Below are 27,274 nucleotides of genomic sequence, written 5' to 3'. Positions count from 1 at the left end.
TCATTTTTAAACTGAAACGAGTATATCTTAAAATTTTTTGAAGAGGTTTGATTTAAGGTAATTAGGTTTCCAACATTTTAACCTGTAGCCAACAAAGTCATGTTGCATATTTGTATGTTCAGTAGAAATTAATCTTTAAAAAATTGCCCATGTCGTATTTTGATGGGATGGGCTTATTTGTGATATTTTACATTTTCTGGATCTTTGTACAAAAGAGAATACTAGTGGTATAAAAACTACACGAGGCAAACTCATGGGGTAAAAAGCTAGTGTAATATCTATCAGATTTTATTATTGGTAGAGAAATTTTATTTTAAAACACGGAAATAGCACTTTTTATATCTTGACCTATGTAACATTTAGAAATTGATCATTAGTGATGGGCAATCAGGAGAAAAATATTAATCGATGATCGGATTAATCGGATGCACCTTTTCGATTGATTAATTTAAAAATAATCGAATTTTATTCATTTCCAATTTATGGCATAAATATATTAAATTTACTTAATTTTTTACCCTAACTGTTGAGTTAATAAGAATAAAATCATAAGATTGATTGATTGTATCTTGTTTAACGTCTCTCTCGAGAATTTCTCTCTCAAATGGAGACGTCTAAAATCATTAGAAATTTGTAGTGGGTAATCCCATACTTTTGGTTTGGTTTTCCAGGGATAGGGATAGATCTCTCGACTCTTGTTCTTATGGGATCCGGGATAGAATAGAGCCCTAACACCCTTTGCTTGTTGTAAGAGGCAAAATCCGAGGCCCCGGGCCATGTCACAGCAGGTGTGGCTCGATAAAGATCCATTCCTGCTCAAAAACTGTAAGCGCCGAGTATAGGCCTAAAATTTGCAGCCCTTCACTGGCAATGGTGGTGTCTCCATATGAGTGAAAGATTCTCAAGAGGGATATTAAAACAATATACAGTCTTATCTGAAGATTAAGCTTCGTCAGCCATTTTTCATTTTAGTTAAGTCGCGGCAGGAATATTCGTATTATTAAAAAAAATACCTATGTCAGCGATTTTGAAAATGGCAATCAATTATTCACATCGTTTCAGTTATAACGACCGACAATCGAAAGTCGGCGATAATCGGTACATCACTATTGATCATGCATAGAACATGTTCTCGCATATCAGATCAGTTAGGAGAAAGAAACGTACACCATATGCAGAATCTGATGATAATGGAATATTGCTACGTAAAATAAAAAACTGATGATGAAGTCATTTTGTTTGTCGTAAATTTTAGTTGTTAGTTTATGTTTAATAGAACATCAAAATATGAAACAGATGTGGAAGTCTGTGGTGTCATTTATTGCAAGTTTAAAACATTGTCTATATATCTAATTGTTGACTGGAAGACAAGAGGTTTCTTCTAACGTAGAATTTTTAAAATAGATTTTGTCTCATAAAAATACAAAAACAAGTCAGCTAATAAAGGTGCACAATATGTTCCCATGGGTATTCCAACAGACTAAAGGAAGGCCTGATTGCCCAAAACTACATAGATATTATCTAGGGCTGAAACGATTGACCGAAATATCGATACTGTTTAATATAAACGATTGATTCAATGTTCGATTCATTGCCTAGATCTTGGATTCGATATGTTTATTACAAATGGTTTCAGTAAAATGCATCAGGCTTGACCTGTACTTTAATATTATCTAAGATACCTGCATGAGGGACAAAATAGAGTCCAATAACATTCAGATTGTTGTTTGCCTTGAGTCTGACGAAAATGATAATGAACTTTATCGGTTTAACTACCGAGTACAGAGCCAACAGGCATCTTGTCGTTTGGCAGTTTGGAAACATTTTGCTTTTAAAATTATGATTGTGAATGTTGGTAATTAATTTTTCTTCAATGTTATTATTGGTTTCTTCTGTACATTGTGTCATATTGAATCACTGCATAAGCATTGCAATATATTTGTATCGTATCATGAAGGGGGCATATCATTTCAGCCCTAATATTATCCAAAACTTTAAAAATCTTCTTCTCAAGAACCACTGAGACAGAAAAGCTGAGATTTACATGAAAGCTTCCTGATATAGTGCAGGTTCAAGTTTGTTAAACTCGTGACCCCTGGGGCTAGAATGGAGCCACAATAGGGCATCAAAGTTTTACCTAACTAATAAATAGAAAAAATCTTTAAAAATGTTCTCCTTAAGAACCATTGCACCAAAGTTTACATGTGCATGAAAGCTTCCTGACAGTGCAGATTGAAGTTTGTTAAAATCATGATCCCCGGGGGTAAGATGGGGCCACAGTAGGGGATCAAAATTTTACATACAAATATATAGGGAAAAATCATTAAAAGTATTCTTCTGAAAACCCACTGAGCCAGAAAAGTTTACATTTACATGAAAGCTTCCTGACATAGTTCAGATTGAAGTTTGTAAAAATCATGGTCAAGTTTCTTTAAATTTTTAGGTCACCTGAGTAAACTCAGTTTGCAATTGGTTGTCGTCTGTCGTGTGTTTACAATTGACCATTTTTTAACTTCTTAATAACTACCATTCCAATTCTTTTCAAATTTTGTATGAAGCATCATTGGGACAAGGGGGACATAAATTGTAAATTTCAGGACTCCAGCACCCCTGGGGCCCTAGGGGCGGGGCAAAAACTGTCCAAAATTGACTAATTTTCAAAAAATTTCTTCTCTCAGAACCGCACATTTAAGAAAAAGTAAATGCATAGTGATATAGAGCAGGAAGGCCTGCAATTGTAAATTTCATGATCCCCAGGGTAGGGGTTCTGACCCCAGGGCAGGGCCAAACTTGGTATATAGTGTTTATATGTAACACTTAAATAACATCTCCTTTAGTACTGTTGATACTAAATTGAAACTAAATGGATATTTAGAAAGAACAGGTAGTCCTTTATCAAAATTGTAAATTTGATAATCCCAGGGGTAGGGGTTTTGGTATTAGGGTGGGACCAGAATGGTCAGTTATTAAATGTGTGAACAATTAACATTTTTAAATTCTTCTTGGTAACTATCATTTCCATTCCTTTCAAATTTGTTATGAAACATATTTGGAACAAGGGGGACATAAATTGTAAATTTCAGGATCCCTGTCCCCCTGGGGCATTAGGGGCAGGGCAGAAAAAAACTGCCCAATATAGACTAATTTTCAAAAATCTTCTTCTTTAAAACCACACACGTGTAAAAAAAACTAAATGCCTAAGTGATGTTGAGCAGGAAGGCCTCTACCAAATTGTAAATTTCATGATCCCTGACGCCAGGGCGGGACCAAACTTGGTATATAGTGTTAATGTGTAAAACACTTATTAAATAACATCTTCTTTAGTGTTATTAATACTAAATTGAAACTAAATGAATAGAGCAGGTACATGTAGTCTTTTACCAAAATTGTAAATTTGATGATCCTCGGAGTAGGGGTTCTAAATAATCGGACCCCAGGGTGGTGCCAAACTTAGTATGTAGTATTTATGTGTAAGTTTGTTGATACTGTATAAAATTTAAATGCATACTTAGGAATAGCAGAAAAGGATGTACAAAAAAATGATGAATTTCACAACCCAGGGTTATTCAGACTTTAGGATGCGTCATATACATGTTATCTTTTGATGTTTTATATAATGTTAATACACCTATAATTATTTAAAGCCTTTCATCAGTGTGTGCACTTTTGAGGGCAGTGAAGTTTTAAGAACACATCTTGTTTTATACTGTTGCTGAACATTTAGAGTTTAGCTTAGATATTCAGAACAGGAAATTTTTTCTAGATTTCATAACACTTGAGATTAGTGATACTTTTTTACTAGTGCTCAGGTGACCGATAAAGCCTGTGGGTCTCTTGTTTTTCTATTGTTGAAATACATGTACATTTTAAAGCTCCTGATAAACAATTTACTCGTGAAATTGTGCTACTACAATTTGACATCTATGAGTCCATTTGTGATATTCAGTATTTGAATGTCTCCATATGAGTGAAATATTCTCGAGAGGGATGTTAAACAATAATCAATCAATCAATATTTGACGTGTAAAGTAAGGAATCTACAGTATGGTGTAACACAATATACACTTCTCCTTCTCAGTCGTTGATATTGTGAGGAGTATAAATATGAATAGGGGCTTCATAAAACATTGACTGGATCCAGCAATGTATCTTTTTTATACCCCCCCCCCCGCAACAAAGTTGGGGGGGGGGGGGGGGGGGGTTGTGTGTGTACTGGAATCGAGTTGTCTTTGTCCGTCCGTCTGTAGACGCAATGGTTTCTGGGCTCTAAAGCGTTATCCTTTCCACCTACAGTCACCATATCATACATATGGACTACCCATGGGACGAAGATATTCCCTTTTGAATTTGGGGTTAAAGGGTCAAAGGTTAAGTGCACTGGACATCGAAGTAGCAATATGGTTTCCGGGCTCTAAAGCGTTATCCTTTCCACCTACAGTCACCATATCATACATATGGGATTAAGATGTTCCCTATTGATTTTGGGGTCAAAGGTCAAGTGCACTCCTAGAGAAGAGACTACCTAAGGTTTTTGTCATGCCCTTTCTTTTTTACACTCAGGAAAGGGGTAATTTATACCTATTAAGAACACCCTTTGGGAGGTGGGGGGGGGGGGGGTATTCTTGGTGAGTATTGCTCACAGAACCTCTTGTTTTTACTATTCTCAAAAGCCTATTTTGACCACAGGTTGCCAAACAAAGACATTTCTACAGCTGTCATGCCACGGAAGTCCACAAATGTACTACTTGCCTGAAGGAATATAACTATCCCCATCTCGTAAGGAAACACTTTGAATCTCAATCACACAAAGATCTCATCAAAAATCTTATAAGAGAAATGAAAAAGTTGTCCAAGGAAAGGTTATCTGCCAGAAGGATGCCATCATGTAAGTGTTTTAAAAAATGTGCAATTTGCTGAAGATTAATTGATGACAGGGTGTGCCAGGGCATAGGCCTTTAAAAACATTGCTCCCTTCTGTTCTCTGTTTGTCTAGACCTTTAAAAGCATTGCTCCCTTCTGTTTCTCTGTTTGTCTAAACCTTTAAAAGCGTTGCTCCCTTCTGTTTCTCTGTTTGTCTAGACTTTTAAAAGCATTGCTCCCTTCTGTTTCTCTGTCTAGACTTTTAAAAGCATTGCTTCCTTCTGTTTCTCTGTTTGTCTAAACCTTTAAAAACATCGCTCTCTTCTGTTTCTCTGTTTGTCTAAACCTTTAAAAGCATTGCTCCCTTCTGTTTCTCTGCCTAGACCTTTAAAACATCGCTCCCTTCTGTTTCTCTGTCTCGACCTTTAAAAGCATTGCTCCCTTCTGTTTCTCTGTCTAGACCTTTAAAACATTGCTCCCTTCTGTTTCTCTGTTTGTCTAGAGCTTTAAAAGCATCGCTCCCTTCTGTTTCTCTATTTGTCTAGACCTTTAAAAGCATTGCTCCCTTCTGTTTCTCTGCCTAGACCTTTAAAACATTGCTCCCTTCTGTTTCTCTGTTTGTCTAGAGCTTTAAAAGCATCGCTCCCTTCTGTTTCTCTATTTGTCTAGACCTTTAAAAGCATCGCTCCCTTCTGTTTCTCTGTGTAGACCTTTAAAAGCATCGCTCCCTTCTTTTTCTCTGTTTGTCTAAACCTTTAAAAGCATCTCTCCCTTCTGTTTCTCTGTTTGTCTAGACCTTTAAAGCATCGCTCCCTTCTGTTTCTCTGTCTAGACCTTTAAAAACACCGCTCCCTTCTGTTTCTCTGTCTCGACCTTTAAAAGCATTGCTCCCTTCTGTTTCTCTGTTTTTCTAGACCTTTAAAAGCATCGCTCCCTTCTGTTTCTCTGTCTAGACCTTTAAAAGCATCGCTCCCTTCTGTTTCTCTGTCTAGACCTTTAAAAACACCGCTCCCTTCTGTTTCTCTGTCTCGACCTTTAAAAGCATTGCTCCCTTCTGTTTCTCTGTTTGTCTAGACCTTTAAAAGCATCGCTCCCTTCTGTTTCTCTGTTTGTCTAGACCTTTAAAAGCATCACTCCCTTCTGTTTCTCTAGACCTTTAAAGCATCGCTCCTTTCTGTTTCTCTGTTTGTCTAGACCTTTAAAAGCATTGCTCCCTTCTGTTTCTCTGTTTGTCTAGACCTTTAAAAGCATCGCTCCCTTCTGTTTCTCTAGACCTTTAAAGCATCGCTCCTTTCTGTTTCTCTGTTTGTGTAGACCTTTAAAAGCATTGCTCCCTTCTGTTTCTCTGTTTTTCTAGAGCTTTAAAAGCATCGCTCCCTTCTGTTTCTCTGTTTGTCTAGACCTTTGAAAGCATTGCTTCCTTCTGTTTCTCTGTCCTTTGTTGTAATTTGTGGGGTTATTGGGAGGGGGTGATCAGGATACAAATATAAAGCTGATTTTAGTGTACATTGTTTCCATACACATATGTTGATAAGTTATAGTTCAGTAAGATGATATATATAATCAGAGTTTCACCCAGAATTCGATTGATCTACTCGCACCTGAGTGACAGGACTTTTAGCAGTCAGTTACAGTACTTGAGAGTTTTCATCGAATTCAGTTGACGTACAGAATTTTTTTCCACTTTACCTGCAGATATTGAGCTGATTTTTAGTTGAACAATGTATACTGGTATATAGTGTAATACTAATGTCGAGTTAGAGATTCAGCTAAGTTGGATTCAGTTGAGTCAGATCTACATTTTCAGAAGAGTTGCAGCCCTTGAACTTTAAAAGATTTCTTTCAATTCAGTTTTCCAGACTATCGTGATAAAAAGATATCCTTCATTTGTTGATTCGTTTTGTAATAATCATTGTTATTATTATCATTGATACTTAGATGTATCATTGATACTATTAAGGTCTTCTGTTTTCGGCTCCTTTCTCTTATTCTTAGGATTCTTTTTTTAAAACATTTTTTTTTAGCTCATCTGAGGTATATTTGGGTCACCATTTGTTTGTCCGTAAACTTTTTAACATTTTCATCTTATTCTCCAGAACCATGAATTTCAAACTCACTACAAATCATCCTTGGGTGAAGGGATTTAAGTTTGTGCAAATAAAGGGCCATAAAGGGAAGATAATCACAAAAATGCAAAAATAGGGTGGGGTCATTTAGAAATCTTCTCAAGAACCAATGAGCCAGAAGAGCTTAAATTCACATGAAAGTTTTCTGACGTAGTGCAGATTTATGTTTGTTAAAATCATGGCCCCCGGGAGTAGGATGGGGCCACGATAGGGGATCAAAGTTTTACTTACAAATACATAAGGAAAATCTTTAAAAATCTTCTTCTCAAGAACCATTGGACTAAAGTTTACATTTATATGAAAGCTACCTCATTCAGTGCAGGTTCAAGTTTGTTCAAAGTATGGTCCCTGGGGGTAGGATGGGGCCACAATAGGGGATCAGTTTTACATACAAATATATAGGGAAAATCTGTAAAAATCTGAAGATTTACTGGGCCAGAAAAGTTTACATTTACATGAAAGCTTCCTGACATAGTGCAGATTCAAGTTTGTTAAAGGCATGGCCCCCAGGGGTAGTGCAGATTCAAGTTTGTTAAAATCATGGCCTCCAGTGGTAGGATGGGGCTACAATAGGGGATCAAAGTTTTACATACTAATATATAGAGAAAATATTTAAAGATATTCTTCCCAAGATTCATTGGGCCAAAGAAGTTTACATTTACATGAAAGCTTCCTGACATAGTGCAGAATCAAGTTTGTAAAAATCATGGCCCTCGGGGGTAGGTTGGGGCTACAATAGGGACTAAAGTTTTACATGCAAATATATATGCAAAATCTTTAGATATGGGCCAAGTTGACTCAGGCGAGTGATGTGGCCCATGGGCCTCTTGCTAAGAACTCATCAAATGAATTCACTAGTAGCTCTATGCAGAAGACATGAATTCACAGAAATTTATTTTATCCCCTTTCATTGAATGTGTTAGACTAAGCTTTATTTTAGGTATAATGTGTTGTATTTTTCAGTGGAATACGGCAACCTAAATCCTGCTATGTATCAAAATAAGGCCTCCAACAAGTGTCTTACTATGTCTGACAAGTTTCTAAAAGCAAGGTCAAATAAAAAATTGAAGTTCATGGAGATGGAAAGCAACTTTTTTGATAAAAACCCTGATCTGTTGGAACTAGTTCACAAAATAAACTATGTTGACAATGAGCATGGTATTATTAAACATTTCATCTACAAAGATCCAGACCTTGCAGAAATCCAATCTTATCAGAAGGATGAGGTTCATTCAAGTTCTTCATGTTATGAGGAGATAGAAATTATCAATGAATACAGTATCACAAACCACTGTGAGAACTTTCTGGAAAATGCTGACAATGATTTTGCCTTTAGTAACAGTTCAAGGTCATCAGAACTCAGATGCAGTTCGACAAGTATATCAAGTGAATTTTCTGAAGAGAACCAAGAATGGAGCATATCTCATCATACTACAGATCCATGCATGGGGATTTCCTCAGAACCACTAACATACAGCCATATGAATTGTGAGATCAGTCCGCTGGTGTCAGGCTGGGTTTCTGCAGCCTTGGAATGCACTGAGCAAAGAAATCTGGATGATGACCTCACATATTCTACATATCTAGGATTGCTCAGCAACGAAGCTGGGATGGAACTTCCAAACAATCCAATTACACTGGACACATTAAGCAGGTCGCCAGAAGAAAATCCACCCAAAATTGTAGAGAGCTGCCAAGAATTGTGCCATTTTCCAACTGAGGCAAAAGCACCAGAAAACAGCATTGTTGATCAACTGAAAGAGCAGAATCTTTGTCTCAGTACGTCTTATAAAAACACATTGAACTTCCAAGAAAAATCTTCCTTACTACCTTTTATACCAAATGCTGAAGAAGCCATATCATATGAGCCAAAATCAAGCATGAAAAAGGATATCTCATCTTTGTTGAAACTCGGAGAAAATGTATCTGACACTAGTTCAAATCTTCCATGGAAATCACCTTCTCAGGCAGGAAATGATACACTTGATGTTGCCTTCAGTTTGATTATGCTGTCAAACTCCGAACAAGATGTTTTACCTAAAGTGGATGAACTTTCAAACTCCACTGGTCCAAGCAGAGATGATATGGATGCACAACAGGAATATGAATCAATATGTTTAGAAATTCAGAGAGATGTGCAGAATTATAAAGAGTGATGTTTCTTTTAACTGGCAGTACAACCTGAAAAGAAAATTAAAGAGATGTGCAAAATTTTAAAGAGTGGTGCAACTTTTAACTGATAGCACAACCCAAAAGTAAACGGATATGTACTGGTGTCTCTGATTCAGGTCATTTTAAGTGTACAGTAATGCTACTTTTTAAAAAAAAAAAATTTTACACTCCACAATTGGAAACAAAACCATGTAATACATGCAGACGAATACTGACATGTATCTTGTATCAGAGTCTTACCTAGTTCATAATTCTAGCTTTAAATCCCTGTGACTTCTTTCATGTTTTACAGCAATCTGATTGAGAAGCATTTTTCTTATGATTTTTAAAATTATTGCAAGATTGTTTCCTTAATTTGCCAAGCAAAAATGCTATTTTAAGGTGAATTCTTATTCAGCAACTTGTTAAGTATAAACTTGAGCTTGTGCTCATGTTACTAAATTTTGTGTGTGTTACAATTTGTCATTTGATTGGTTGACAGTTTGTTCATTCAGTTTTTAAAGATGTTTATTGGCATTGAAGCAATATGCCAGATTTGTTTTGTTCTATGGCTGTTGAATTTGTTGGATCTGTTAAGCACACTTGAATCTGTTAGTAAAAAGGAAAAAATGGGAAAATTTATAAACGAGAAATGTCCATTATGACTACAAAAAATGTGAAAAAATACTTGCTTTAAATAGACCATTTAGAATATTAGAAAAATTAGTAAGTGTGCAAATGGTCAAATATATAACTGATGCTTCTTCTTTAAAAATATTTTATATTACGTATTATTTTAAGGTCAAGGCATATCTTTCTAAGCAAAAACGTGCTTGAAGCACAGTAACATCATATTGTCTTGGTGTCCCTTTGCATTTTTCATTTTTGACAAAATTGAACACCCCCATTTAAATGCCTTAAATCTTTCATGAAAACACAAAAACTTTTGTTGTTGGACTCAGGATTAGAATGTGCAATGTGTAAACTTTGTTAAATTATTTAATTTTATTTTTGTATTTTTATACAGTACATATGCTGTAGGTTTCTGTACTAATGTAACAATTGTGATCTACTACTAGTCATTTTACTTGTCATCTGGTAATGACAATAATTTCTCAATAAAGAATGTTTTGACAAAGGAATATTTATATTTGTGATTTACAATTAAAACTCAACTGATTTTAAGCACTGAAATGTAAAATTTTGAAAGATTTTGTGTTGACATTTAGGAGGTATTTTTCAAGTAAAAAGCAAGAATACATTTTTTAGCTCACACGAGCTAAAAGTTTTTAGCTCACCTGAGCTGAAAGCTAAAGTGGGCTATTTCTGATCATGTGTTGTCCATCTGTCTATGTCTATAAACTTTTTACATTTTCATCTCCAGAACCAGTGGGCCAGTTTCAATCTAACTTGATTATACACATCATCCATGGGTGAAGGGGATTCAAGTTTGTTCACATGAAGGACCATACCTCCTTCAAAGGAGACATAATCATGAAAATGCAAAAATAGGGTGGGGTAATTTAAAAATCTTCTCAAAAATCACCGGGCTAAGAAAGTTGATTGATTGTATATTGTTTAACATCCCTCTCGAGGAGAATATTTCACACATGGAGATGTCGCTTATATATATTGTATATATATATGTACTTCATATGGTAGGACCTTTTATTTCATATCATGGCTTTTGACTTCTTAAGTTTGACCTACTTGTAAGAAAATATAATCTATTAAATATATCTGGAACCATTTTAGGTAGGGCTTTCACATTTTGCATATAGATTTCTTATGGCAAGATCTTTCATTTCATAGTGTGATCTGTGCATGACCTAGAACAGCAAGGTCATGTAAGTCATATAGGTGTTGAGGCATATCTTGTTATGTGAATTCATTTTCAATTATGTCGTGATCATATGGGATCAAAGTTTTTCATGGAATAAATATTGATAAAAAATATAAAACTCGCAACAGTTGAGCAACGGCAGGGGCCCATGAGCCTCTTGTAAATCTTGTGGGCTAGTAATTAAATATTTTCATCATTTGTCATTAAATGGATGGGTGTTGCTAAAATGTGCAACAGAATGGAAATTTAAGAATTATTCATGTAGCTTATAAGTGGATACCTAAATGCTTTATTTTGATTTAAATCAAAATAGGAATTTATTTTATAAGCGGTATAACAGTTTTATCTCATAATGCTGCACCATAAATTGATTAAGCAATGTTGAATGTGTACATAAGCCTTTTACTAGAACCTTGTAATACGGAAGTTCCGAGTTCCCCAAGAGTTATTTCCCTTTGTCGAACTCTTCCGTAAATTTTGACGTAAAATATGATGACAGTGGGTACATTTGCTTATTACTATCATTGTATTATTTCTTAAAGCTGTATGACCCGATGTTCATGTATTATTTTTATACATTATTACTTTAAAGCAGATTAATTACTTTATAAAGTTATTAACTTTCCCTTAATTACATGCTTGAAAACATCTGCATGTAAAAGAAAACAGTGCGAATATTATTTAGAAAGTAAATATAGTGGCTACATATATAAATCATCCCATAATAGACGTCTATAAATAGACCCACGCGCGTCAGGGGAATCCCAACATGATGTATTAACTCATACGCAACTGTCTAGTTTTAAGGCTGAAAGAGCGTAAAACAACGATTTGCTAAGAGGTATTTGATATTTTTATTTCTATTAATCTTATGGTACGGTACTGTTATAACAAAATACAGCATTATCATGTTATTTGATTCGCGATAAAGTGTAAGAGTTATTTGGTCTTTAAATTTGGTTTATTCCGTTAAATTACTATAGGAATATGCAAATTTTCAAACATTTATATTTTCAAACAAATATGGCACAGGTGAAATAAGTATAAATTAAAACAACCTTGTAGAGTGATGGTGGGGGAGACGGAATAAACTGTATATTAAAGATCTGCGAATCAAATAACATGATTATGCCCAAAATACACAGCTTTACACAGATAAGACCACCGATGATCTGAAAGTTTGAACTGGTCACATGACTCGCTTGAATTGTCAGAGTGACGCGGTTATTTGTAAACATCGATTTAAAATCAAATTATTTGGGTTAAAATAGGGGAAATAATGTATGATATTTCGTACAGTCTCATAACTACATACGTGCGATGATTTAATAGTGTTTTTACGAGATGGAAAAAAATACTGTAATTCGGACCATACAGCTTTAAAAGATGATATCCAGAGTTTCTGAGACCATCCTATCTCGGGGGAAAGGCAACTTTAGTGAGTTTATGAGTATTGGATAACAAAATGGCTCAAACAAATGTTGTTAATTGCCATCTTCTTTGATAAAAGCGTCACTCATGTAGAAGAGGAAACGAATATAATGATTTAATAGCCAATTTGATGATCTTATTCAAACAGATTATGCTTGATATGGCCAGAATATACATACCAGTGATTGCTATAAACAAAAGTTATGCTTTTATTACATTAATCGTACGTAATTGTTATGTACAATGCCAGTCTACGATATAATGTATACATTGTGTACCCACCATACGTCATAAAATGCGAAAGAGTTCAACAAAGGGAAATAATTTTTGTGTAACTTGGAACTTGCGTATTTTGGCATGTTGGTGCATGATCATGCAGCAATGCCTATAAGTAGAAAATTTAAAGAACATACAATCTGACAAAGGGTTAATATGCCCCCCCCCCCTTCTCATGGTAAATCTTCTAACATACAATTATATTTGCACATAATACAGTGTATGTACATGTATTGCCTTAGTTTACATTGATTCTGTTGCAATTGCCCCCATTTTCAACTGTCTGCTGGGAATCAGTCGTAAACATCATCCATCCTGGCTTTTTGAGTAGGGATATTTGCCAAAACTGGTTCGGAGATGACAAAAATTTAGTGATGCAATAATGGTAACTTCCATATGATCACTTCAGGGGGAAAGGATGGGTAAAAATAGCAACTATTGGGACTGAGTAAAATATAAGATATGCAATTTGAATTGTGTATTTTTTAAATTAAGGAGTATTTTTAATTACAAACGGAATTTGATGTCGACTACCATACTGGACTGTTCAAAATTACAGCAGCTACCCTAGCTATTTGAACGCACTATAAATTAATGTTTCCTCATTCAATTTCACAAGACTAGCACTATGTAGCTGCATGCTAGTATGTTGTATGCCTGTTTATAATTAACAGAAATGCAAATGTGTGCTAGAGTAGGCTTTGTTTGGCATTGCACACGTAATGGCCTTTCATATTAAGTTGGTGAGATTAAAGTTGGGCCTAATATTTTCACCAATTTCCATGACAATTTGTGCTTTCTCTCCCTATCCACAAATTTGTTTTCTCTTCAAATTAATAAAAACGATGTAAAACTCTGGTAAGATATTGTGACATATTTATTGGTATAAACATGTTCATATTTTTTTTTAAATACAAAACTTAAAATACATGTAGCACCATTTTAAATCATGAATCACTGCTGCAATTTCCTTGATAATGTAAATATGAAAGATCTATGATAAATTCTTGGTGTGTAGTAAAAATCACAAATTAAAAATTCAAATCAAAACGATTTTCAACTGCAAAACATCTCTATATCCACAATGAATACCAACTCCAATACTGCACTAGGTACAATTACGACAAATATCATTACTTGTTAACATTGTATATACACTGTATGCTTTTTGTAGCCAAATATCACAACATATATAATTATACAATTCAATTTAGCCCAAACGAATGCAAGAGCCTTAAAAGCACTTAATTAAAGAAAATATGCATGTATAATATAGTAATTATTGACATGCATTTGCATGCGTATTTAATGAATCTGACTAGCATGTACACTATAAGATGGTAGCTATGTTATACCACATTTGATTAGGTTACATTATTAGGTTACATTCTCAATATTGTCTCTTAATTCAATAGAGAGTATAAGAGTAGCTAGGTACAAGTACATGTATTTCTACTTCATCGGCGACCATGGGGTGGGAAGGAGAAGACGGCTTCTGGTGCAGTAAGAACCATCTAGTCAAAACAAGAAAACAAAGAAAACTGCATAAATAAAGTAGCAGATTTTTTTCTGTAAATGTATGTGCCTCACAGTAATTACTACACCCATAGGACAAATTTTACTGGGTCATATCTAAAAACTGATCTGTGGACTATAAATTATTGTTTGATATTAGGATGTCATCTGAATGACTGGTGTAAAAACTGATCTGTGGACTATAAATTATTGTTTGATATTAGGATGTCATCTGAATGACTGGTGTAAAAACTGATCTGTGGACTATAAATTATTGTTTGATATTGGGATGTCATCTGAATGACTGGTGACCCATTGTTATCTGTTTTTGTCCGGGGTTTTTTGGTGTGTTGATCGTAAACTTTCGAACATTTCCAGCTTCTCTGAAACAACTGAACCAATTTCAACCAGTTTTGGTGCAAAGGGAAGGGAATAAAATTTCACAGACTCTGTCTCCCTGGGGCCTGAGAGGTGTGTCCCAAACCATCAATGTAATCTTCAATAATTGTTTTCTTTACTCCTGAGCATGAAGCTATCATATTATTAGCACAGCTATAATTAGCTGCAATAATGTAGCCCTATCAGATTTTTGTTTTATTCCGACATTTTCGATCTTTACCAAAACTGTGAATTTCATGACCCCTAGGTTCAGGATTCATGCCCCAGGGTGGGGCCAAGTTGGTCATGTATTTTAAATCTTGGGCAAAAAAAAGATTAATCAATAGTTTGTCAAGTCATCCGTAAAAAGGTATCGGATGGAATTTTTTCTTCCAATTTATATTTGTTTATTTATGTAAATGAGGTATAACTCTTGTGTAATAGACACATGTATTTATGTAAAACTTTCAGAAGGTTTTGATAAAATTGTATAAGTATCTTTTTGATCAAATAATTATTGAATGCATACTCATTTATGTGCAAGTGTTTAAGAATAATAGTATACATTTAATATAAAATAATGTGAAGCTATTTTTTGTTCATAAACATTAAAAATTCCATTGCTTATTCTACATAAATATGTACATGATAAAGAAAGTGACACCTGCTACAGTCAACATAAAAATGAAATATAACTCATGCTACAGCCAAGTAAAAAAAAATAAAATTATATCTTTTTTTTTTTTACCTGGCTGCCTCATCAAAATTGGAAACTTTTGGCCCGAGAAACTATTCATTAATTTTACTGACCTTGGAAAATCTTCTTTACTTAAGGACATCAAGGAGGAAAAATATTTGCACAATTATAATGAACATTGAGCCCTATACCAAAACTGAAATGATCTCTGGGTTCAGAACCGAAAGAAAATCATGACCCTAGGGTTCAAGTAACAGGGCGAGGCTAGATTGGTCAGCCTACAGTTAAACATCAGGCAGACAAACTTTTCGTATGATTGTAATGAGCAATATTAAATGTTCAGCTCTCATGATGGGACTTAGTTGATCACATGTTTAAAATGCAATATATTTTAGAAAATCTTTACTCCTGGTTATCAAGCAGGCAAATTGTTTGCTTAATTACCTATAATGAGCTCTCTTTGAAAATTGTAAAAATTCATTTGCCCATGTAGAATTGAAATATAGAATCGCATTTCACTATTGGTGTGGTAAAACTTACCTATAGAAGAATTTTAGACTAGAGAAATTTATGAAAAATAAATGTCTCCCCAGCTCCCCAAATTGGGGGTGCTCCAAATGAAAGCTACTCCCCTTAATGTACTCAGGCTAATTTACATCCTCCAATCCTCTTAGATACACTATAACTTTTAGGAAAATACTTGGATTCTCCTGTCCTGACAATATGCACATCTTCAAATGGCAATGAAGCATTGCACAAAGTTCCAAATCTATCAGATAAGCCATATAGGAGGAGAAGTGTTCACAAGCTATTTTACATCCTCCATCCCTGGAGACAATCAAGTCAGTACTGTGAAGGGCTTTATATTCTAACCAAGTAACACAGCTTTGGGGGCACTTAATTATAAGGAAGAACACTGTAAACTTTTACTAAACTTTCTTTGTGGTTGCTGAGAAAAATGCTACAGAATCATAACATATGCAGGGCATATGTGCTCAAAAATTTTGCCTATGAAGTTTGTTGACTACTTAGTTATACAAGTAGGTATCAGTTGCTATACAGTGGAGCCTCATTAATCCGGATGCCATTAATCCAGACGCTTCATCTTCCGGATGATTTTTCTAGGGAACGGAATTTTTATACGTTATTTTGCATCATTAATCCGGAAATTCACATTCCGGATCCGGACGGTCATTTTTTACTACAAAATGCATTGCAAATTGTACGGTTAATTCTGACGGTAATTTTTTTGGGGGAAGGCCTGTGTCGGACAATTTTAGCAAGACGTAAATTATAAAAAAAACAAGCCAAACTGTTTGATTGAAACGATAACCTGTACCCTATCAACTCCCTTAAATAAGGTGGTGTGTGATGACATGTCGGTTAAATGGCACGTGCCGATCAAGACATTGTATTGCCAATTTGTGCACATAAAATCAGTATTGCGTGTAGTGTTGAATTTTGTAAATAAATCTGTTGCATATTATTCTATAGTCTTGATCAATAGCCTAATAGTATTAATACATTAAACATCATGCCGTAATAATATGTTTTATTGAACTGCTACATGTACACATAATAGATTATTGTACTGATGCGTTAATTGATATCGGCTTATTCAAATCTAAAGAGTGTAGATTATACATGTACTTCTAGATTCTGGAATTTATCCTGTTGATTGGCATGAAATATACATGTATGTGCATGCACATGTACATTAAGTAAGTTTCTATTGTTTAAAATGTCACACATGTAGAATGTACCTGTGTACGATTGATTCTTGTTACGATGTTGTAGAGCTTTATTGCTTTCAAATTTTTAAACTCTAAGTAGAAGTGAGAAAATTACTATTTTAATGAAAATAACAATTCAATTTTGTATGTACCCGTAATGATGGTTTCACCTGAGTTTTGTTCCATTATTATCGCATCATGAAAATGATAAATGCGTGTGACTAGATCAAAGCAGTAGTGGGTCATTTTATCCTCCCAATAATGGCTTGGTTAATTATAGAATAAGAAATATAAACTCTGGCAGATGGAATTTTGGTCAAAAAATGTTGTCAACTGACATGATAAACATGAAATTCTTAAATCAACTTTGGGCGATGAAGATTGTTTTGACAGACCGCTGAACTCGTGACAGATGGAGATGACCGGCCTCTTTAAGAAGTAAAAATGTGATGAAATGTTTGAAGTTTAAATGATTATGTTAGTTACTAATGATTCATTTATTTATAGTTACATATAGTGATTCATTATTTGTTTATAGTGCATACAGTACACAGATTTGTATATTTATTTTTAGTGCTAATATACATGTACAATGTAAGCATAAGTAAATACACTGCACATGTATAAATCAATTTAATGTGTAAATGTTAACATTATTATAATTTATTTACTAATGCAAATGGTTAAAACCAATGACAGAATGTGTTTAATTCACTATGCATCCATAAAGTAGGCATATTGGTTACTTATGTAAAGATAGAAAATATGCGATTCAGTTATCCAGGCACTTCATTTATCCGGACGATTTTGCTGGGGACCAAAGTTTGAAAGTGTTTGGATTAACGAGGTTCCACTGTATACATGCAAAAAACAAAATCTTGTGACCTTTGACTAGAATACAAATAGGGATCATCTCCTTTACCAACCTGCCAAATGAAATAAGGTACTCAATTTAATGGTTGAAAGAAATTACTGTGTGCATGATAGAAATCCCTATGACCCTTGCCTCGAAAATCGATAGGTTATATATACCACTCATGACCAACCTGTTTATAAAGTTTGTTTACTCTTATAATAAGGATTCTTCAGTCATCCAATACGGGTCATATACTAGTCATGACCAGCCTGATTTTGAAGTTTTCAGCAAGACAACAATTGCTACATGTATATGTATGCTAGGAAACCCAATGACCTTTAACCCTTTGATAAGAAATTCAACAGTTTAGGGGTCTATCCATTTGCCATCTCCAAAACTAGTTGAGGATATTGCCAAGATATCTCCAGCCTCTACTTGCTATTTTAGAAGTAGATGATAGAGATCTACTGGAGATCTCCAAACTGCAAAGCAAACAAGCTAATTAGGACCATTCATGTATCTCTCCACCAAATGAATACAGCTCAAGGCATTTACTAGTCATTGCCAACTTGTGTATTAGTTTGATGTCTATGAATGTAAAGGATCTTGGGGATATATTGAGCAGACAACACTTAGTCCGCTGACAGACCAACTTTTTTTCTTCAAAGGAGAGTATAAAAATCTGGGAAAAAAGTGCTGGACATGAGGTTAGAGGGATGGGTAAACCATCAGGCCCTATACTTCACTTCTTCAGAGTACGTTTTACAGTTTAAAAAGCACTATAAAAACTCACAAGTAGCCGCAGCGGCACTGTTGGGAATATCATCGATGGATTTATGGTGCCACAGCTGGTATGCTACAACACATCAACACATTCAAAATTTATTACAACTCAGTTTGAACAAAATCCTTTGTTTAAGAACCATAATTTATAAAAATTGTGCATTAAATAATCCAGGTGTATAAATGAAAGAGTACACTTATTAGTGTTGCTTTGTACATACATGAGCTGAGAGATCCTATGACAGAAGAGAAGGTTCCCAGCAACTGAGCATCTCCCCGACTTGTGGAAAGATCATTTAATGGCTTTTCAGTGCAACACAATTCATAGACACCTAAAAAAAAATGAGAAATTTAGTTACATACAAGAATTTATATGTTAAACTGAATATACAACATATCTGTCTGTGATACATGTATGGATACCATCAGTAAGAAAACAAAGATCACACAGTTTTCAATATACACTGAACATGTACCTGTATTTCTTCTATATACATATAGGTCAGAATTTGTTTTGCAAAATTACATCGAATATTTTCACCAGATCAGCATTGTGAGAACTAAATATTTGTATTATAATGTTGAAAAAAAACATTCTCATGTATTGAATGAAAGTGGATTTACTGTACAGGTGGGGATGGACAGGGTAAAAGTGGGGAGAGGAAAAAATTAAGTGCACCACAAAGTCACAGGATATGCCCGTCAGACATTTTATTCATAATACATAGGAGTGTGCGTGGGACAAAATCATGAGTCAACCTCGGTGCTGCAAAAGTTGACTTGTCAGATATCTCGTGAACTGTTCAAATAACTATAGAAATGAATTTTTCAAAATATATTATTTTACTACTTGTACATGTATTTAGATACACTTTAATTTAATTCTTTCACATGGTATGAATTATTTAAAAAATTTGGGTTGCACACAAAGAAATGCCCCTTAACTAAAGGAGTGACAATCATTTACACAGCATTTTTACTTTATATTTGTTATCAAATCAATATTTAATTTGACGCATGCAATTTGGATTTTATTAAAATGACCTTTGAATGTCCATCTGAACTCCTTGAAACACAATGGTTTACATAATTATTCTCATGGGACAAATGGAATAATGCTCTTTCTGATATGTGATGTGCTTGTCAAGTCTTTGCATTTTTATAGTACAATATTGCTTATGTCATCATTGGGGGTGGGGGATGGGGGTGTAATTATCTATATTAATTGTTATATTCATGTATCTATATTTAATAATGAAAAAATGTGTATTTCTTGATGTGATAATTTTTAATAAGGTTACTGCATTATTGTCTTACACTTGCAGAAATTAATTCCCTTAAAACATAAGTTTTTTATTATGCCCCCCTCCCCCCTTCAAAGAAGAGGGGCATATTTGTTGGTTGGTATGTCGGACGGTAGACCACATGTTGTCCACTCAATATCTTGAGAACCATTCACTTATCGATCATATAATGATATTTGATATGTGGGTTAAGGTAGTACTCTACATCGTCATAATGGCTGACTTCTTATAAAAACATGGATGAAAAAATCGGTATCAGCAATATTTCACTTTTCCTTTCCCATTTAAATACCTAGCCGAGTAGGTTAGAATAGCGACTGCTGAACTGTAGGTCGCAGGTTCGAGTCCAGCAGGGGTTTTTAATTTTTTTCAGATTACCTTCTGCTAAAACTGTATTTTTTGACAAAATAAAGTAAATTTGAAAATTTTCAACTTCAAAATGTAGTTTTACATATCCTCCATTTTTCATCTACATCAAATTTCTCTGGTGTAGCATACCTCCTTAATAGGTTATGTGTAGAAGTAAAGGTAAATGGTCAAGGGTCAATCCACTCTAAATATGGGATGGTATCCATCATCTTAAGATAGACATCAAACTTGATACACACTGTAAAGAGTAGATGACCCCTGTAAGGAGTAGATGACCCCTATTGATTTTGGAGTCACATGGTCAAGGGTCAAATTGGACATAAGAATATACTGTCCACTCAATACTTTGAGAACCCTTTGCTTGACAGACATCAAACTTGGTACATCATAAGTAGTAGATGACCCCTATTGATTTTGAGGTCACATGGTCAAACTGGACATAAGAATATACTGTCCTCTCAATATCTTGAGAACCCTTTCCTTGGCACACATCAAACTTGGAACACCGGTACATCCTAAAGAGTGGATGATGGGCCTATTGATTTTGAGGTCACATGGTATTGGTCACTCTGGACAAAGGAGTGTTCCCCTCCATATCCTGAATTGTTTTGGCACTACTATTGGTTAAATAACTGTATAACCCTTTAAAATTTTGCACCAAGGGGGGCATATATGTTTTACAAATATTTCTTGTTTGACCTTATTTCAAGCTGTAATTTACACTTCTCTACAGATACACCAAATGACAAAGTTTGTTGATTCTAGGACTTAAATCTACATAAGCCTAGAAAGGGTTATGACATATATGGTCATATCATCTTAATTAAAGGTTAGTAACCTTAGTGTAGGGTGTGACATATCTTCTACCTAAGATGCATTAACTGATCAATTTTGATGATTCTAAACCAAATAATTGTCCAGCTATGAGTCGGGACAGTTTTGAAATATTTGCCAATATCATCTTAATCAAAGGTCACAGTGACCTAATTTTAAAGTGCAACACACCTTCTACCCAAGATGCATAAGCTGACAAAGTTTGATGATTCTAGGCATCGTAGCATTTAAGTTATGAGCACACAAAAAGCTAATGGACAGCCATACACATATGCCATACCATAATGGTTTTGTCACAATCTGAGCAAACTGGAATACATGTATATATTATATAGACCAGTTTGCTCAGATTATGTCAAAACCCTGTGATGCGTCTTGTCTTGGGTGTATAGAAAGGGAGAGAGGGGGTAGCAAAGGGGGACAGAAGGAAAGATGGACCCCCACTCATCCCAATCACAAAAGAGTAAGTCACCAGGTTTCTAAAATATGATTAAATGAAAGTGGATAGCTATTTTTTTGACAAAGTAAATTATTTGGGGTATATATGCATTTTTATATATGTACTGATAAAAAAAAGAAATGCATGGTACAATTTCATATTCATTATAGGACATGAGAAATACTTCATAACTGATATAACACAAAAAAAGAGTAAATGTTGGGTTAAATTAATAATCATTAAAATCATTAACAGTTCAAGGTCACCCAAGTTCATTACATGTATCTAGTGTGCCCCCATGACCACCAATGACTGTCTGGCAACGCTTTCCAATTGACAAAATTTATCCAATGATCATTTGATGAACCATGCTTTTGGTTGATTGTTTTACATTCCGTGGAGAATTTTTCACTCATATTGAGACATCATAAGCTGCCACAACACAGGACCTGTTTTTAAAGTAATGTTAAAGAACCATGATTTTCACTTGCTTCAAAGGTGAGATATATTGCCTTGTGCAAAATTGAAATCTCTTGCAACTGCAAATTGTGATACACCTGCTTTCAGTCGTCCAATTGCGTTGTTGTGTTGAGCATCATTTAACTGTGGCATTTCTCCTAAAGCAGTTACATTTAATGATAATGCAATCAAATATCGAGAACACATGCATTTAATAGACTACTAGTGCCTAAATCATGTGCATTATGAACTTAAAATTAACAACCAAGAGTTGCACAGACTGATTTTGGGGATTTTTTGAGACTAAGTTTTATCATCCACATATTCTATACAATATTATCCAGTAAACAATTGTATTACTGATATCATAATTAAGGAGTAATCGGGTGATTCATTCCAGACCCAAAAATGTATACAAAATTATTTGAAAAGATTCAGCAAAAAAATTACTACTATGCATTTCTCTTTTTGATCAGTATATACTTGTAAGCTGCACAATGTACCTGATACACCGAATATATATCTATGATGTTAAAAGTGTGTTTTGTATTCAAGAATATATAGTACATGTGAATGGCAAAACTGCCATATGTAGTCACCACTATGCAGATTGAACCGAAGGTTTACGCCATATTTGTGAAGCCTAAGTATGTCAACATTAATAAAAGATATGGTCATGCAGAGAAACAATAGAAATATTTCAAAATTAAAATAAGATGCATTTATATTTACCATTTTAAGAATATTTAAACACAATACAGTGGTGGATCCAGGATTTCTGAAAAGGGGGAGGGGAGGGCACACATGTGAACGTCAAGTATTGGGTAAAATGCTCAGCCATGCCAAATCTGGAATTATTCTCACATTATTTTGTAAATTTTTGCGAAAAGGAGAAGGGGAGGACACCCTCCCCCTTCCTCCCTCTAAATCCACCACTGCAATAATATCATTGATTAAATAAATCTTTTCTTTGTATTAAATACCTCCACTGTTCGTCTGTACCAGATTACTTTTGCTAGTCAGTTTCAGCAGAGCATTGTCTTGACGGCCCAACATTGGCATTATTTTGCTGATATACTTAGAAAGCCAGTTGGGATCATTTCCGAGTGCCTGTCTCACCTGAGCCCTATGCTTCAGGCTATCTGTGAATGAAGAAATTCTATGATTATATATCATATTAGTAAAGATATCCTGTCGGTGTAAATCCCATCTAAATATCTCTATTTCCCCAACGTTTTATCAACCATCCTGTTTCCAAGTATCCTATTTCTTGAGAAAAGTGCCGACTTTTTTTCTTACTGACTTGACATAATATGGGTTGTTTGTGTCATCAGGTTATGGGGAATTCATATACAATTGCAGCATGGTGGTAACTACAGCATAATCAGTATTCCTGATTATATACATAAATTACCCACGTTTCCACTGTTTATACACAGCTATAAGATAACTGTAAATAATATTATATACACTGTAGCTAATAAATAGTCTATTATAAAATCTGCGTAAAATCTAGAGTGTTAGTGTTCAATATCCTGAAAATTTATTGAACACGAACTTTGCATTGCATAAATTGTGTACGCCCGAAACATTCCGAGCATGATCGAGTGTTCAATAATGACCTTACAGTAATGACATAAACATGGGTTTAATATTGAACAGTTAAGAAATGCATGCTGATATTGCACACTTTCACCTTAGATGCCAATATTGATGAATTCTTCTCTAGTTTGGAGTATTTTGAGTGAAAAGGGATATGATTTAACAACTAGATACTTTAGCTATATAATAAAAGGGTTATTGAACTTATATTGGCACTCGTTGGCTGTCAAAATGCACTCGCACATTTTGACAGCCAACGAGTGCCAATATTCACCAATATAAGTTCAATAACCCTATAACACTGTAGACATTTAAGTTTTCAAGTCCGCTTTACTGCACAAAGACGTTCGGCAAACATTTTGAAGTCAAGTGATCAAGTGCAAGCAAAAAATCAGGGGACAAAGATTGAATATTTAACAAAAATATGAATAAATCAATGAAATATAAATTAGAACAATATGGACAGATTAACAGCTAATCATGGTGTTGTTATAGAAAGTAAATGGCGAATAGGGGATACATTAATCTTGGCCGAGGTTCGACTCGGCTAAATATTTGGATCCAGTGAGGGCATCAGTCCAAATATTCAGTTGAGATTAGGGATACATCTGATGCATTAAAAAAAATTGGAACTCTTTAGAAAAAGAAGTTACAAAAAATATGTTTCACGTGGGGCAACTCTTGTATATATACAAATTAGTTATTTAAAGATGATTCATTAATATCTATGGTATGTCATATTTATATCTATTCCTCTATAAAGAAATCTTATATAATTCATAAATCTCAGCTCTTCTGGCCCAGTGGTTCTTAAGAAGATTTTTAAATGACCCGGCCCACCCTATTTTGCATGTTTGTGATTATCTCCCCTTTGAAGGGGGCGTGGTCCTTCCTTTGAACAATCTTGAAAGCCCGTCACCAAAGGATGCTTTTTGCCAAGTTTGGTTGAAATTGGTCCCTTGGTTCTGGAGAAGAAGTCCAAAATGTAAAAAGTTTACAGACAGACGACGGACAACAGGCAATCAGAAAAGCTCACTTGAGCCTTCAGCTCAGGTGAGCTAAAAACGACATCTGAACTCACCATATCTGATACATTTAGCTATGTGTGCTCATTTACTGATCCGAAAAATTGTCAAAGTTAATGCAGAAAATGAAATCTCCTTGAACATATATTAAAACCAGCACGGAATCAGAGACGAAATAATGGTTCCAGTATTCCATATTGGCCACAATTTCATTCTGGTGAAGTCATTGACATGATTGAGTTTGTCCATGCCATTGGGGTGGAATGATTGCAGTATATGCATCCAAAATTTTTCCTTGCTCTTCCTCTTGACACTAGTAATTAACTAAGCTTTACACCCCCAGGTACGAAATATCTATACTGACCATCATTGGAACGAGCTAATGAACTGCTTAATTATACTGATTAGTTGACTAGTTCTTTGTGTTTGACTCGCATTACAGTTCATTAGTTCAGTTCAGTCTTGGCTCTTGTTGAGAACATGTTTTTTTTTTTATTGCTCTTTGTAACACTTGATAATTTCAATATGTATAAACATTCTGTATTTTCTCAGTATTTGTGTTTACTGCTAATTTGTATTTGTTTTTATTTCGTTTATTCAGTTTTTATTTCTATGTAAATACATGTATTCTATCATCATGAAGAAGGGGACAGGTCATCCCGGACTATTTCATATTGTTTGTGTTGCACACATATGCGCATGCATGCACACAATTACCATATTCCCATATGTGAACAACATCACTGATTCCTCCAATTTCACTGATCCAATATCCTATCAGTTTAGAATGGTTGGTTCGTAAATGCATGCATTCTGCTGAGAGCTGGATGAAATCTTTGAAGTCCTTGGGGTGAATGCTGTAAGTCCTCAGTTCATAAACTGGTTCACTGTGCAAACTACGGGTGTTAGAAACTCTTGCAAAAGACCTTCCAATAACCTGAAAGGTAAAAGATTGATCTTTATTCAGAAAAAAATTGCTGCTTATCAATACATGTATAATTCTTAAATGTAAATACCCTAATTAGTGTAAGAATATGACCATTTTCTCTTGCACAGAACCAGCAGACAGCAATTTGTCACTGGTCTAATTGTTAGAAACGATTGCCAGTTCAAATTTAATGCCTTACCCTTCTGCAGTTTAACTTTTTGGCTGACATTCTGCATTCAGACGCTAAGGCGACTTAAAAAATTTCATTTTCACCACTTCATCTCATCTCCTCAGTTGACATCTGTCTAGCCTAATCTTCCTTGTAAGCTTACAGTGACAAATTTTAAGCAGGAACCAATTGCACAATTGTCACTATAATTATAGCAATTTATGAACACTAATCTTGCAGATATTTGATGGCCTTATGGACCAAATGAAAGGTGGACTCCCTTCTCTACAGACATACCAGAAACCAAGACAAATAACATCACACTGAAGGAAGATCTATCAGCGCTTCATTCCTCTGTCAGTCTCTCTCCCACTTCTACAACCAGCTGAATTGGGAACCCTGCGAGAATCTAGGGCAGGCGAGACTGACCATATGTATATTAAGGTCATCCATAGAGACACAGCTGTTCCTGCCACCAAGTGCATGCATAAGTTCTCCTTTTCCCCCCAAGAACAATCAGGCTGAGGAACATATTAATGTTGTAGTTAGGGCTATATGGACCGTAGACATCGGCCTTGGTAGCTCAGTGGTTAGAGCACCTTAATAGTAAATGCAGGGGTCCTGGGTTCGATTCCCGGTCCAGCCAAAGATTTTCTCCTCTCTCTCCTATATACTACAGTTGGTGCTGTTGACCACTCCTGCACTGCAGGTTGTCCTGCCAGGTGTGAAAAGAACCTAGGTTGTGTGTGTCTTTGAGGGCGAAGACAAATTAAGGAAGGAGGAATGTAGTAATTAGGGCTATACGGACCATGTATATCTGCCTGGGTAACTCAGTGGTTAGAGCACCTGATTTCTCCTCTCTCTTACATACTACAGTTGCACTGCAGGTTGTCCTGCGAGGAGCGAAAAGAACCTGAATTGTGTGTGTCTTCGAGGGCAAAGACAAATTAAGGAGGGGGGAATGTAGTAATCAGGCAAAGTTGGTTGGATTGACGTTGTATTGACGTCAATTTCTGACGTAAGATTTACGTTGGATTGTAGTTGAAAATGAAAGTTCTCCTTCTAATCATGGTCTGCACAGTTGCATACGGGAGCATTCCATACAAATAAATTGGGGGGGATGAAGCCCTAGCTGTCAACATTAAATACTTATTTTTTTTAGATGCATGAAGCCCATGCCTAATCATGTAATGCCGTGCAAATATCATAATCATAATATATACATAATTTAAGGATGCATACCCTCCAGTTCTTCAGAACATTTACTGCCATTCTTGCTCGTCTAGAAGTAGGTCAAATTAGTAGGTCACGCTGTTCGATATTCGGAATTCTTCTAGAGTATTTACTGGGTCACGTCTTTTATAGGTAGACATCTAAGACGTTCCGATATACTCTTGCCAACTACCAAACAGATTTTTCTTTTCTGGATGCTGATTGGTTTTTCAATCACCATTTGGCCAATCGGAAAACTCATAAGAAATTACAGTTTGTTAAAG

The 27,274-nt window shown here is 35.0% G+C and overlaps 2 protein-coding genes across 2 annotated transcripts in view; one reads left to right on the top strand and one right to left on the bottom strand.

Annotated features, from left to right (window-relative positions):
* LOC130051243 (uncharacterized) overlaps window positions 1-10,275 on the top strand; it is a 31,208-nt gene extending 20,933 nt beyond the window's left edge. The window contains exons 3-4 of the mRNA XM_056152884.1: window positions 4,687-4,885; window positions 7,950-10,275. Of these exons, the coding sequence (XP_056008859.1) occupies window positions 4,687-4,885; window positions 7,950-9,142 (1,392 nt within the window). The 3' untranslated portion in view covers window positions 9,143-10,275. The remainder of the gene's footprint in view (window positions 1-4,686; window positions 4,886-7,949) is intronic.
* Window positions 10,276-13,546: 3,271 nt separating this feature from the next.
* LOC130051242 (protein NipSnap homolog 3A-like) lies at window positions 13,547-27,274 on the bottom strand. Its single transcript, XM_056152883.1, has 6 exons — window positions 27,021-27,274; window positions 25,399-25,618; window positions 23,038-23,196; window positions 18,871-18,981; window positions 18,660-18,722; window positions 13,547-14,201 (listed from the first exon to the last, which is right to left on the bottom strand). The coding sequence occupies exons 1-6, from the start codon at window positions 27,048-27,050 to the stop codon at window positions 14,140-14,142; spliced, it is 645 nt and encodes a 214-aa protein (XP_056008858.1). The 5' UTR covers window positions 27,051-27,274; the 3' UTR covers window positions 13,547-14,139.

Source organism: Ostrea edulis, chromosome 1, assembly GCF_947568905.1.
Source record: "Ostrea edulis chromosome 1, xbOstEdul1.1, whole genome shotgun sequence".
Taxonomy (NCBI): domain Eukaryota; kingdom Metazoa; phylum Mollusca; class Bivalvia; order Ostreida; family Ostreidae; genus Ostrea; species Ostrea edulis.
The sequence above is the reverse complement of the archived record's forward strand: the minus strand, read 5'-3'. Positions and strand labels throughout refer to the sequence as shown.